This window comes from Cnephaeus nilssonii (genome assembly GCF_951640355.1).
Source record: "Cnephaeus nilssonii genome assembly, chromosome: 2".
In the NCBI taxonomy this organism is placed as follows: domain Eukaryota; kingdom Metazoa; phylum Chordata; class Mammalia; order Chiroptera; family Vespertilionidae; genus Cnephaeus; species Cnephaeus nilssonii.
The window spans coordinates 102641107-102656048 of NC_137073.1; the positions used below are offsets into that span (position 1 = coordinate 102641107).

Consider the following 14942-nt stretch of genomic DNA (forward strand, 5'->3'; position numbering starts at 1 on the left):
TAAGCTGTTAAAATAGTTCCTAGAGCTTATTAAAAACAAACAACTCCGTGAATGAAGGCAATATTTGATTACAGTGAATGCTTATTAAACTTCAAGAACAGCCCTAGCTGGTTCGGCTCAGTGGATAGAGCTTCAACCTGCGGACTGAAGGGTCCCAGGTTGGATTCTGGTCAAGGGCACATGCCCAGGTTGTGGGCTTGATCTCCAGTAGGAGACATGCAGGAGGCAGCCAATCAATGATTCTCTCTCATCATTGATGTTTCTCGCTCTCTCTTCCTTCTCCCTTCCTCTCTGAAATCAATAAAGATATATATTAAAAAAATAAAAATAAAAAACCCCCAAAACTTCAAGAGCAGAAGATAAAGTGGTTTTTCAAGAGATCCCTTTAATATAACGAATACAAAGGCTTGTGAGAAAGTGTTCCTACAATTACACATCTTTGAACAAGTGAAACTATAGTTACCAAACAACTAGTTTTATCATAGCATCTACAGTGTCTAAAAAAGAACAAAATAAATAACCGTAGATGCATCATAAGACACCCTTTTATTTAATCCAGTAGTGGTTGTTACTACTATATTTTATTTTAATTTTTTTTTATTCTTCAGATTCTCCAGGCTTACGGATATCATCAATCTTCAAAATCATTCTAACCATTTGTGTTGCAAGAGAGATCTGTTGCTTTTTGCCAATCAAGGTTTCTATGACATGTTGTTGCTTCATATCTGAAAAATACAAATAAGTCGGTTATCCTAAAATACCAAACATTTAATTTTGAAAACTTGTTTTGATTAATGAAATCAGACTAAAAGGCAGGAATTACAAATTTGGAAGTGAGTTAAATTCTGAGGAATAAATTTCATTACTGCCAAGGACATTCTGGAATTTGAACCTGGTTATTACCAGAAAGCTAGGGGTGGGGACGGGGACAGGGGGCACCTCTCTTCAGTTTTAAGCTAAAATGCTAGGCGACTAAAAAGTGAAACCTTTCAGTGACATCTCATCCCAGAGTATCCAACACTATATAACTTAGTAAACCTGAAATAAGTGAAATCTGACTGTACTTGAAGTGTAAGATGTAAGACCTAAAAATGGTAAATTTAAGCACAACCAAGCATTCAAATTTTAAAAAATTAAATATCTGACAGTTGTTGCTGTTATAACATCCTTGGGCTTTTACATGAAGAACAAAACATATCTATACTTCTAAGTGAAAACATAAACTGTCCACTTCTGCAAAAACTCCAGACACAGCACAAGCAGTACAAAAACCGTGGGGATGCCGAAACCGGTTTGGCTCCGTGGATAGAGCGTCGGCCTGGGGACTGAAGGGTCCCAGGTTCGATTCCGGTCAAGGGCATGTGCCTTGGTTGCGGGCACATCCCTGGTGGGGGGTGTGCAGGAGGCAGCTGATCGATGTTTCTCTCTCGTCGATGTTTCTAACTCGCTATCTCTCTCCTTTCCTCTCTGTAAAAAAATCAATAAAATATATTAAAAAAAAAACACAAAAAACCGTGGGGACCACTGTTTCAACAAGCTCATGCTATACTACCTTTCAGCAAGTAAACTGTTCACGTGGCCACGGCACATCCCATTTATAGAACACCCCATAATTTATGCGACACAAGCACAGAATAAGCTATAAATTAAGTCAGTTTCAGGGCTATTTTATGAAAGACCCAGAACCAAAGCACTTGGACAGACATTTGTGTAAAAAAAGCAAGAATTATTTTTTAAAAACAGATGAAAATGGAAGCCATCTTTGGTATAAATACCACATTGTAGTTGCAACCAAATCAAGTATCTGAAATTCAGGACCTGAATACCTCAAGTGCGTAAGTCTTAAAAAAGCTGCGATAACCTCAGTTAAGCATTACATCCTATGTAACTACTCAATTTAAATCAAAACACAGCCCCACACACAGGTGTACAGCTCCTCACCGTTTGTACCCCTGTGCATACAGTCAATCCCAAGAGCAGGGTTCATATCCTTCACTTGTCTGGCTCGGACCTCAGACATCGTCTGGATGGGATTCATGCCACTGTTCTCAGCAAGGGCCATGGGGATGACCTCCAGGGCATCGGCGAATGCTCGCATGGCATACTGCTCCAAGGTTGGGCACTAGAGGGTATAGGGTTATGGTAAGCGTGCTTGGCAAAAACACCCCCAGGAGCAATTTAGAAACATAATTACATACTGTGATAAAACAAAAACAAAACCCCTATAAAAACACTCACAAAGAATTCTAAGCACAGGCTATCTGGTCTACTTTTAATCTATCAAAATATTAAAATGTCACCACAGAATAAGGAAGAAGAAGGTATACATATGAGAGAAGTCTGAGAATCAGCTCTTACTGATTTGTTTGTATTATATAATTAATTTTGAATTTCAAATAACACTAAGTGTAGAGATTTACACAAATAGTAGTTGGCAAGGCTGGAATGACCTAATGAAACTGAGAAATGCTAGTTGATGGTAACTGAATTTGCCTACACAGGCATGAGAATATACTCAGCTCGAACACCTATTAAATTGCCGATGTTCTTGTTTACTTTCAGTCTAGCACCTGGTTGCTTCGGAGCACAGCTTCCTCACATACCAGAACCGTCTCAGTCCTTCATGAGCCCCCATGGGCACCTTACCTTATCTGCTGCTTGGCTAACTGCTAAAGCACAAGCGATTTCAGCAGCGCCTCCACCATACACCACACGATTATCACGGATGAGGTTCCGGATGACACACAAGGCATCGTGAAGGGATCGCTTTGCTTCCTCGATGATCTAGGGAAACAGTGCTGCCTAAATTAATGTGGTCTCAATGTATTCATTTTAGAGCCAAACACCTGGCACCTCTGGTTTAACGTAAGTGCTTGCTGAAAATATTCCTATCTCCCCCATTAAAACCAGCTTGGTTAAAACAAATGCAGAGAGCCTGCCAGAATATCTGTTATCCGATGGTCTCTATTTTTACTTCCTCTCCCTATAGTATAGTCAAAACACATAAAACAGGTAGCCAGTGACTCATTCCAAGACACACAACCAAGCAAAAGGGTCACACAAAACAAAACCGACAAAGAAAAACCTCACAATGAGTCATTTATTATGATGCACTAAAAATCCACTGTAGGGAAATGGAGAGATCATCAATGGTTATTTACTTAGCTTCCCTATTTCTACCGAAGGGACTGAAGAAAGGCAAATGTGCCTTGTAGAACCGACAACGGAACAGGGTCTTCAATAATTTAATACCATGGTATGTCATTGTTTCTTTGAGAAAAATGATCCTGTTTTAGTTATGGTAACTGTTTCTCTCTCTGTTAATACGTTATGGGCAAAGCCAAACCATACATCAAAACTGCAAAATATGTAGGACAAATAACTGAATTCTTACCATCTTATTTCCTCCTCTGATGAAAATGGTTACAGCTCTGGAGTTCTTACACTGCTCAATGACCAGCATCTTGTCTTTAGTTGTCCCAAATGAGATCTCTTTTACAATCCCAGCAAAGCCCAGCTTCTCAGCTGTGAGCTCTGAGAAGCGGGGGACGATCCGCCCTCCTGTTGCAATGGCAATCAACTAATTGGGGTGGGTCGGGCAGAGAAGGAAGACAATGTTGGTCCACAACAAACTTTCATACCTGGATCACAAATGAGCTGAACATGATCTATGACCTTGTTCACTAGAATTGCTGCCCCATTCTGGCTAAAAAAATTCAAGTTTAACCCCCACCCCCAAAAAACCTTGATAAATGAACAAAGCTCTGAAGAGCTATGTCTTGGTTTGGTTCTGTCACCCTGCACAGTCCCCATAGTTCTTGACCCCATCTCTTGACTGTACCTCTGAATCAGAGCCCTGCATAGCTGTCCCTCTGCAAACCAGGCTGCAGTGAGGACCAATGAGGCCATGTTGTCCAGGTACAGACCATGTCTAGGATGGCTGTTAGTATTCGGCTGACATAGAGTGGGTAAGACAACCCTTGAGAGCCAAGGAGAACCCAAATAAGGTGATCCATGGAAAGCATAGGCCACAGAACACCGGAAATAGATGGCACTATTAGTAAAACCATAAAAAAGATCCTAGCACTTTTCTCTCTCCCAGCCCATCCTCCTTGAATCTATAAAGCCTTAGCATGATTTGGTAATTTAAGACAAGCGCTATTAAAGCAACCCCAAGATACACAAATGCATTGTAAGGTCCGGCCCTAAGTTCAGACGTCTCTTTCCACAGAGCTTCCTTACCTCGATTTCAGGTCCTCCTACCCAACGAACCGCAGGCAAGTCGTTCTGAAGAAGTAAATGATTCGCTTCATCATCAAAGCCCCACTGACAAATAGCTAGGTTAGCGCCAGTTTCTTTAATCTAGGAAAAGACATGCCACAATCATGTTAAGAAAAAGTATTCTTGGGAGGGAGAAGGAAAGGGGGGTGAGAAAAAAAAAGTATTCTTTGTGCTCTAATGTTTGAAAAAAGGTTAAAAAAGGTGAGATGCATAGTTGGGTTAGGTTGGTAAACTGAAATAAAGCATAGAAAAGGAAACATACAACTACTTTCGGTCAGCTCCACATCCTAAATAATGAACATATGTCAATGGGACTCACCTCACTTTTAAACTATGCTTTAAAAATCAGTAATTCATACTGAACTCAATTGTTATAGTGAAGCAAAACAAGAGTCAACAAAGCTAAATATCCCGATAGCTCCCAGGAAATCAAGGTAACAGCTCTGCCCTGTCACAAATACCTATGAAGCAGTTTCATTCACTGGTGTGTTTCAACAGGACATTTTAGATATACATTGCTCTGCAACTTGCTTTTCTCACCTAAGTGGGCTATCCTTTGTGGATTCATGGATAGACCTATTTAGAGACCAACAAAGATGATCCTGCTTCTAACAAGATCCTCCACCCTTTGCAAATGGCTCATGATTCGGCCCAAGGCGGCATGATTACAGCCGACTGTCTCTCCCTCCCTCAGTGATCACCTGCGATAACTGGGCCATAGTCACAGCCTCCATTTCAATTCTGTCCTCACCCAAGACTCCCAGGTCATCCACTGCACCTGGCTCTCCACCTCTCCTTCCTTCTCCAATTCTCTGGAACTCAGCGTATTAACAGAAAATTCCTTGTTGCAATGTCTCCATTACATTCTTGCTGTGAACAAACCCTGGCTGTCCCCTGCACTCCTACTCAACTGGCTATTTTTTTCTTCCATGTGCTCAAAATAGGAGAGGGGTCCTTCTTGCTCCTCACAGCCTCCCCATTTCTCTTGAGTCACTCTCTCTCATTCTTTAAAACATTAGCATCTGGCAACCTCACTATTCCCATTATCATTCCTGGCAACCTACACATCTACCAACACAGTCCATCCAACTCCCTTGGCCTCTCAGTTCCCACGCTTTCCCTCCACTGCATCTTGGCCGGCATTCCCATGACCACCCAGGTAAGGGACCTGTACTTACAAACTCCTGCCAGCATGCTCCATCCTCAGTTCTAATGTTCTCTTCACCTGCCAGTGCCTGTAACACAGCCCCTCCCACTTTCCCCTTATTCTGCACCTTAAGAGCAAGGGCTCTGCTTTGTTCAGTTCTGTATCTCAGTGCCTGATAAAGTAGGCACACAGAAATATACTATGAATGATTAAATAAATTCAATACCCACTAAAAAACATCAAACACCTCCAGTTTTTGCTTGCTATGACGTCCATGTTCACCTATCTTTGAGTTCTGCTGTTTTAAATTGCCAAAGAAGACTGCTATACCACAGAGCAGATACATGTAAAATAGTAACAACCAAAAAAAGAAAAGTAATAGCCAGAAGGGGAAGAATAAAGATATTTACAAAATAATACTCTGATTTATATAAGCAAAGAGCTGGGATTTCTATGATTGCATTTGGGTTTAATTTCCAGGTACCCAGGAACTCCTGTCTGAGAGTTATATTTAGAGGCCTCAAGTATGTGGTAAAATTGTCTAAACCTCGAACTTACTAGTTAAATGTGTCCAAGAGAGCAAGTACAGCTCAACATAACTGAGTCTACGCTTTCTGGTACCCTAGACACATGACCATTTTAAGACAAAATCAGACCTCTTTCCCCCTTATCACTTTGATTTGTTCTCCTTGTGACTATTTGTAACTTTTAGAATTTAAAATGAAGACGGGGCCTATACTGTTAATGTTATTTGTAGCCACACAATAAAGTATCAAGCTAGTATAGGGTAATGCCACACACCTTTATTTCCTACAACAATTGCCTAACAGCATCCTTCAGAAGCGAAATGTCACTAAGAGCTATGGGGAGACTTACTTGATGAATCATCTCTTCAAACTTCTCCTTTTCGTATTTTTGAAGGGCTTTATAGTCTTCCACAGAGGTCACATCCAGCTTATGCTTCGTCTTTGGTTTTGGTGGTTCAAATGGACATGTGAGAATTGCAATCTTAGCATTTTGTACTTCCTATGGGGAAGAACAGAATCATCTGAGTTGGTGGCTTTAAGAGTTAAAAAAGCCTGATGAAGCTGTGAAAGGCAATGACTTACTTTTGGCATCTGTGGGTGACTGAAATCCTTGTCCACAATCACGCCCTTAATAAGTTTAGTGTCCTCCAATCTCCCGCCCACTTTGCCTTCTACTTTGATGAGCTCAAAGTCAACGTCTCTGCGCTGCATATCAGCCACAGTGAGAATGGCATTCACGGCGATCTCAGCCATTTGTCGGTGACAGCTGTTAACCCTAATGAAAATATGCAAACAAACCGTTCATATTCACTTAACAGTTACTGAAACCAAAGTAGACTATATAATGTAATATGGTAACTCAAATACAAGGTAATATATTGCAACTCAAACGTTTCATAAAATGATGCTCAGAATCTCAGAAAGGAATGCCATCAGAACCTGTACTGTCAACAGTCTGGGACAGGGATTCTTAACCTCGGATCCAAAGGGAACCGGAAACTTGGATGGAAAAGAAATTTACATCTTTATTTTCACTAACTCTAAAATTTAGTATTTCCTTCTACATGAATGCACACACAAGAGACTACTGAAGTATGAAAAGAACAAATATTTTCCTAAGACTCTGTTACTTTTTAAGAATACTATTAATATTTTATAAGTTTAAAACAGAATCAGAAAGAAAAGAAATCACCCAGGAAAAGCCAATCTTATCTGAATGAGGTGTAACAACTTACTGGGAAGTGAATTAGTGTGGTATCCTACCTTGCAGAATCTTCTTTCTTTTTAAAGACAGAACTGTTTATTTTTACTTATTTCAGAGAGAAAGGGAGAGGGAGAGATAGAAACATCAATGAGAATCATTGATCGGTTGCCTCCTGCATGCCCTTCTCTGAGGATCAAGCCCACAATCCGGGCATATGCCCTTGACCAGAATCAAACCTGGGACCCTTGTCCACATGCTCCATCCAGTTAGCCAAACCCGCTAGGGCAAGCATGTCAAACTCGTGGCCTGCCACGAATATTTTTGCAGCCCAGCCAATATAACAGCGTGTAAAAAATGGTGTTGCATTCATTTCCCTTACTTGCCTTACGCACAGGCGCACCATTTCTCTTCACTAACACTAGCAGCGAATATTTTAGCAGCAGACTGCCATGTCATTAGTCTTATATTGACTTGTTTGGTGTGCGCAACAGGAAATATTTTGCTTTCAGAGAACAAGAAAAATAGGTTTATTTGCGTTACGCTTATTAATTTGTGCAGTTACTCATTGTCTGGTAAGTTAATGTTCAATAAAAAAATATTAATTTTTATTAAAATGTTCTATTATTTTATGTTACCGATTACTCACGTATTTCAGCCCTTTTGTATTCAGCATGTCTCTATAGAAATAAACCTACCTTCCTATGAAAATTGAAGCTTTTGTTTTTTGTGTGGCTCATATAAACTTAAACCTTGTTTATTTGGCCCATGTTAGTCTTTGAGTTTGACATGCTTGGGCTAGGGCCTACCTTGCAGAATTTTCCACTGCAATACTGGTTACAGGTGGGGGATGCTACCTTTTTTGAAAGCTTTGAAACATTTTAATAGACTGCTCAATAAATTTACTTTTAATTCTGGAAAAACCATAAGGGAAATCTAGTAACTGAAATCGTATCTGAAGTCTTACATCATTTAAAAGTATAAACATGAAACAATATTTTGCTTTATGCTGAATATGTCTACACCTACATTAAAAACAAAGCAAAACCAAAATAACAATAGGAACAGAAAAAAAACTTATCAAATCAATACGAAGCCACCAAGGTCCTTCCCTATTGCCTTTAGGCACAAGCAAACGTTGCCACCCGTAACATTGAGAACGTACACTTTGGAGCCCAGTGTGGTTTTCGCAGTCTGAATGAGGGGTTCAGTGTACTTCATGTCAACAAGGACACTATCGCTGATTTCGTCCAGGTACTCGATAGCAATGCGGGCAGCTTGCTCATAGCCATCAGCGATCCTGATAGGGTGAATGCCACGGTCCAGCAACTGCTCGGCTTCTTCCAACAAGGCACCAGCCAGGACTGCAGAGAAGATAATGCACAACTGGTTCAGGAAACGTTAAAACTTTGCCCCGAAACTCTGCAAGTTCTAGAATTAAGCTGGAAGTATCTTAGAGGCTGACGATCTAATCTATTTTTAAAAGGAGAGCTTCTTGTTTCAGTTCTAGCAAAGGTCTAACAGGTCTCCCATTATACTAATAGATGGATGTTCAACTGTCAATGATGTAAAGAATGTAACTAGAGAACATAATGTGAAAACATTTTATAAAGGGAAAAACTCTTGTTTCCTGGGCCAGGGATTTCTATCCTGTGAAATTCATGCACTCTAAGCACATGTAGAACAGTGTCTGATACCCAATTAAGATTTCTGAATAAATGAATCAAAATTCTATCTGCAGAATAGGTAACATTAAAAATAGCTCTTTAATCTCCCCCAAGTTTTTAACATTTCAGAACTTCAGAAAAAAATGCGAGAACAGTAAAATGAACACTATTTATTAATAACATTTTGTGACACACATTTGTTTTCTCTGTATATGCACTCTTTTCCTGTTCAACTCTGAGAATTGTTGAAACCATGGCATGTCACCCCTAAGTATTTGAACACACAACTGAGAACCAGGGCATTTTCTACATCAATGCAATGTACCTGTCACTCAGGAAACTTAACACTGAAAAAAAACAAAAAACTATGTTGTGACACATAATCCACAATCAAATTCCCCCAAATGTCCCAACATCCCTCACGGCTTAAATAAAATCTGGCATCTGATCAAGTTTTATGCATTATAGTTGGTTGCCATTTCTCTTTAGCTCCTTTAATCTAACTACCGTCCCCTTCTTGTCCTTTCATGATACTGATTAGTTTTAGAAGGTCTGGGACACTTGTTTTGTAGGGTGTCCTTCAACTTGTCCTTAATCTCCTCATAATTTGATTCAAAGTAAACATTCTGAGTAGGCATGTTAGCCATGTGATGCTAAATAACACCTTTTAAACAAGAAAAGTTATTCTGCCCTTTCTTACCAACCACTCCTGTGGTTCCGTCTCCAATTTCATCATCCTGTGATTTGGCCAGTTCAACCATCAACTTGGCAATCTGGTGATCAACATCCATCATGCTCAAAATGGTGGCACCATCATTAGTTACAGTCACATCACCATCTTTATCCACCATCATTTTATCAAGCCCTAAAAAGACAGGCGTGTTTAGAATGGCTTTGGGGGAGGAGGGAATGCAGCCTATAAAGAACAAATCTTGACCCAGGTCCTATCTAGGAATTTATCATAAATATTCAACATACATAAAGACATTTTAGATTGGCCAATACAAAATAAAGCATTGCAAGCAATGTAAAATGGATACAACCAGAGAAATTAGGCAGAAAAATTATGGAGCATCACTAAATGTAGTATCAGAAAAGATGACAGCTTTGATTTGTAATCCTGTAGGACCCCACACACTGTGCAGCAGAAGCCAACGGCCCACTCCAGCATTTCCCCCCCTCATTCCTTTTTTTTTTTTAATCTTCACCCGAGGATATTTTTTCCATTGATCCTAACAATATGTCAACATCAAAAACAATAGTCTACCAACTAGAAGCATTCAATATACATCCTAGTCTTCAAGGAAGGAGTTGCCAAGAAGTGCAGTAACTACAGGACCACTGCTCTAATTTCCCACACAAGTCAAGTCATACTCAAGGTGATGGAGCAAAGGCTCCTACCCTCTATGGAGCCAGAAAAGCTGGATGCCCAGCTGGATTCAGAAAACAGGCACTTGAGATCCAATTGTGAGCATTCGCTGAATACTGGCGTGCTCCAAAGAATTTCAGAAGATTATACTCTACAAGACTAAGTAAAGCCGTGATTATGTGGATCATGAAAAGCCATGGGTTGTTCTGAAAGAAATGGATGTACCTCAGCACTCGATTATCTGGTATTATGATCAGGAAGCCGCTGTCAGGACAGAATGTGGAGACAGATGGTTTCCTATGGGCAAAGGTGTCAGAGAAGGGTGCATTTTATCTCCCTATATGTTTAATCCGCAGGCAGAACTGAGCTAGATTTAGAGGGAGGAGGACTGAAAATTGGTGGAAGAAATATTATTAACTTAAGACATGTAGATGACACCATTTTACTGGCAGAAAGCAGCAATGATCTGAAAAGACTTCTGATGAAAGTGAAAGAAAGTGCCAGAGCTGGGCTGCATCTGAACATCCAAAAGACAAAAATCATGACCATAGAAGAAACGTACAACTTTCACACAGACAATGAAGACATTGGGGTCCTGCAGGATTACAAATCAAAGCTGTCATCTTTTGCTATTATATGATATTAAATTAAACAGGAAAAAGCAAATAGTCAAGTTACATATCATTTTAATAGTTCAAAGCATACAACTGGTGATGAAATTGTTAAAGATTTTGCTTATCTTGGCAAATTAAGCCTGAAATAGACCACTGAAGGCAAAAATGGCAAAGCTGCAGCTGTCCTACTATGGGCATGTCATCAGAAAGCAGATTTCTTTGGAAAAGATAACAACGCTGGGCAAAATAGAAGGCAGCAGGAAAAAAAGGAAGACCGAATATGAGGTGGACAGACTCCATAAAAGAAGCCATAGGCATGAGTCTATAGGAGCAGAGCAGGTAAGGACAGGACACTGTGTACATGACTCTATTCATAGGGTCGCCAGGGGTCAGAGCTGACTCAAGTGCATGGAACACATGCACATGATTTGGAAAAGGGTAATAAAATAATGTTATGTTGAAATAAAAACAAAACAAAACTGACCTAAAATTGTACATACATTATGACTATCATCATGTTTAGAGTACAAAATACACCAAAAATCTGGCTGTATTAGTGGAGTAGGATGGCCCCCTCCATTCCCCTCTTCTGTCAAGAGGTTTTTATTGTTCAGTTTCTGATTTAAAACTTTTGTTAAACTCAGAATGTTAGTCTCTTACCATTTGGTCCAAGTGATGTTCTCATTGTATTTGCTACAGCCTTTGCTGCCATTATATGAGACTAAATGAAACAGAAAAAAAGCAAATATTCAAGTTACATATAATTTTAATAGTTCAAAGCATACAGCTGATGACTGATCATAAGAACACTTTGCAATGCTAACTCCATGTGAGAGTCCAGCCATAGACATACAGCACCTTGAACAGTCACATGACGGTTTACTGCAGAAACAAGCTTCTCTCAAATGGTCTAGCCAACATACAACCTATACAAAAAGTCATCCTTGCTGTTACCTGCCAAGGGTATCAATACTGAAAAATGGAAGCTTAAAATCACTTGTTCCTATTTCCACACATAATTAGGTCCACTTTCCTTCTATGTCTGGTTTCCTTTCTATTCTTGCTGTCACAACCTAACCCAGATCCATAGACCCTACAGAAATCCAGGGTCTCGTATCTCAACCTTATCCTTCAGATTCATCCTACATCCACCGAAGCCATCCATCTATTTCTCTGTCGCTTATCAGTCCCCAGACCTTAAACGCCCCCGGCCCCAACATGCAGGTCTAAAAGCTTCAGCTTTTCAGAGCCTCCCCACTACCACATCTGAGACCTAGTTTCCTTCCAGTGAGGATGGTCTATGCCTGTTCCCCCAAATATGTCCCCTGACTCCTGGACTATGGCCTTCTCACTAGCCACCAAAACCCTGACCAATTTTTAAAAAAATATATATTTTATTGATTTTTTTACAGAGAGGAAGGGAGAGGGATAGTTAGAAACATCGATCAGCTGCCTTCTGCACACCCCCTACTGGGTATATGCCCGCAACCAAGGTACATGCCCTTGACCGGGAATCGAACCTGAGACCCTTGACGTCCGCAGGCCGACGCTCTATCCACTGAGCCAAACCAGTCAGGGCACCCTGACTAATTTTTAAAGCAGTCCAAATGCACATGTTCTGAGGCCTTTCTTCCCCGGTTACCCCATCTGGCAGATAACAAGACACAAAGTTCATTAGATTTGTGAAAATGTTAATTCTTAAAAATATACTTTGACTTATCCTATATAATAAAAGGCTAATATGCAAATTGTCCCTGGGGGGGGGGGGGGCGGGGAGGAAAGAGTTTGACTGGGAATTAGACATGTGCTGACCACCAGGGGGCAGCACTGGCAGTGGAGGCACTGCCAGCCCCAATGAGTGGGACCATGGCGGGATGCTGGAGCAGGTGAGCGGGCGGCGCCAGGCCAAGGCAGGTGCTAAGGGAGGTCCCAGCTGGCACCCGGCAGCTGCTAGGGACCCTACACATGCACGAATTTCATGCACTGGGCTTCTAGTGTCTATATAATGGAATTTTTAAATAATAATAATTGTAGGGAGGTAGTCCCTAAAGCAGGGGAGATTTCATTCCCCAGGAGATACTTGGCAATCCCTGAAGACATTTTTGATTGTCAAAACTGGGGAAGAGGCCTGGCTGGTGTGGTTCAGTGGTTGAGCATCAACCTATGAACCAGGAGGTCACAGTTCAATTGCTGGTCAGGGCACATGCCTGGGTTGCAGGCTTGATCCTTAGTGGGGGGTGTGCAAGAGGCAGATGATCAATGATTCTCTCTCATCATTGATGTTTCTATCTCTCAATCCCTCTCCCTTCTTCTCTGAAATAAAAATGTATTTAAAAAAATGGGGAGGAGGCTATTACTGGTAGTAGGTAGAGAGAGGTCAGCCAGGGATGATGTAAACATCCCACATAGGACAGCTCCCACCACAACAAATAATCTGGCCCCAAATGTTACAATGCCAAGGCTGAGAACCCAAATCTAGACCCCCTGGTTTTGGAGTTAGACAGAAGTGGGCTTTAACCATGGCCCTGTTCTTCACTAGCTCTGTGACCTTCAGCAATTACTTAACTGCTATTTCCAACTCTATAAAATGATACCTTTCTCAGAGGGTGAGGATGACATGAAATAATGAACTTAGTTAACACAGTGGCAGATGATCAAACACTGTGGTCACTCCTTAGGTTATCCCATTTAATTCTCATTCTCTGCCTGACAGAGGTGTATTACCCCACTGAGAAGAGGTTCAGAGAGGTCGTGTAACTTGTCCTAAGTCAAACAGCCTGTGGAAGAACTGTACTGTTTCTTAATGAAGTAAAACCCCACGACATTACGTGAACAGGGACACCTCAGACCCAGTGGCAAGGTCTATTACACACATTGACGTCTACACGTGGATTACCTCACTTCCTAAGAAACTCTAAAGTCAGTGCCCTGGCAAAGCTCCCCTTTTCCCTGTACTTTCAATGTCTGTGCTCAGGGGACCCGTTCCTCACCTGGACTCCTGCGATGGTGTATTTGACTCCCCTGGTCTTCCTCATTCCCTTCAGTCCAGCCCAAACTCGACTTCCCAAGGTACAGTTCTACTTAAGTTGTGACTCTGCTCCACACCCCTTCTTCCCCACGGGATAACAGTGGGGCATTCAAGGGCCCCCATCTTTGGAAACTAGTGTAACTTAAAGTCGATTGTGCGTTCTCCCCCTACAACGCCTTGCCATTTCCTGCCCAGGTCTTTGCTTTGACTTGCTTCCCTTTTCCAAAATGCTGGCTCAATCTCATTTAACACATGACTCCATCCCTGGTCAAAAGCCACCTCTAGCAAACCCTCCAACTTTTATCTGCATCCCCTCCAGGAACTGGTGAGACTGGTCACACACCGCCTTGTATTTTGGTTCCCGGTGTGCATTTCCAACTATTAAGGTAGCGTTTTCTTCCTTAAGGGTCTACATTTAAATTTTTTTACGACACTGCATGCAGAAAAACGCCATGCATAAAAACACTAAAAAATCAATGGAAATACTCTGTAAATGACTACGCCTTTAGGGCTGTTGCAGGTACACTGGCTGAAGATTAAGCAGCAGGGTCTGAGAGTACGTCCAGGTGACCTGAGAACACTTTCTCTGCATCTTACTGACGAAAAAAACACTGGACCGTAAGGCCGCTAGGCTGACGGAACGAGCGAGACGCGGGCACCCCGCCCGGGATTGAGAACTGCCCCACCCAGCTCGGAAAGGCGCGTGCAGCTCCCCGCAACCCCTAAGACCTACACGGCCTCCCTCCAATTCTAGGAGCGGGGTGCGGGGCTGCACACGAGAGGGATCCCCCTCGGCCTCTCCCAAAGCACATGGCAGAACCGCTCCTAGGCCGGCGCAGGCGCAGAGATCAGGGTTCGGCCACTTCCTTCATCCCAGCGTCCGTGGGTCCCGGCCCCGTTACCTTGAGAGCCTCCAGTCCCATAAGACGAGTCTTGCGGTCCTGATCCTTGATGATGAGGAAAGGGCGCCCATATTCATCGAAGGCGAGAGTCCCGAAGGACGCCATGGTGCTGCAGCTGGGGTGACTTGCCCACAACCGGCGGAGACCGCTCCGGAACCCAGAACGCACCTTCCGCTCGCGGGAGGGCTCAACCGCTCGCGCATGCG

At 41.9% G+C, this 14942-nt stretch overlaps 1 protein-coding gene across 1 annotated transcript; it reads right to left on the bottom strand.

The window, feature by feature from the left end:
* Positions 1–365: 365 nt before the first annotated feature.
* On the bottom strand, positions 366–14924 carry CCT5 (chaperonin containing TCP1 subunit 5). The gene is made up of 11 exons (XM_079792047.1): positions 14737–14924; positions 11467–11527; positions 9524–9688; positions 8322–8520; positions 6538–6730; positions 6305–6454; positions 4243–4362; positions 3395–3580; positions 2647–2784; positions 1942–2122; positions 366–725 (listed from the first exon to the last, which is right to left on the bottom strand). The coding sequence occupies exons 1-11, from the start codon at positions 14839–14841 to the stop codon at positions 598–600; spliced, it is 1626 nt and encodes a 541-aa protein (XP_079648173.1). The 5' UTR covers positions 14842–14924; the 3' UTR covers positions 366–597.
* Positions 14925–14942: the final 18 nt, after the last annotated feature.

Coding starts and splice junctions, on each gene's coding strand:
- CCT5 (XM_079792047.1), bottom strand. CDS start 14,841: ATGGCGTCCTTCGGGACTCTCGCCTTCGATGAATATGGGCGCCCTTTC. Junction 8,521..9,523: donor CGGAACCACAGGAGTGGTTG/GTAAGAAAGGGC, acceptor TCTTCTCTGCAG/TCCTGGCTGGTGCCTTGTTG. Junction 4,363..6,304: donor TTGAAGAGATGATTCATCAA/GTAAGTCTCCCC, acceptor GTCTTTTCCTAG/ATTAAAGAAACTGGCGCTAA.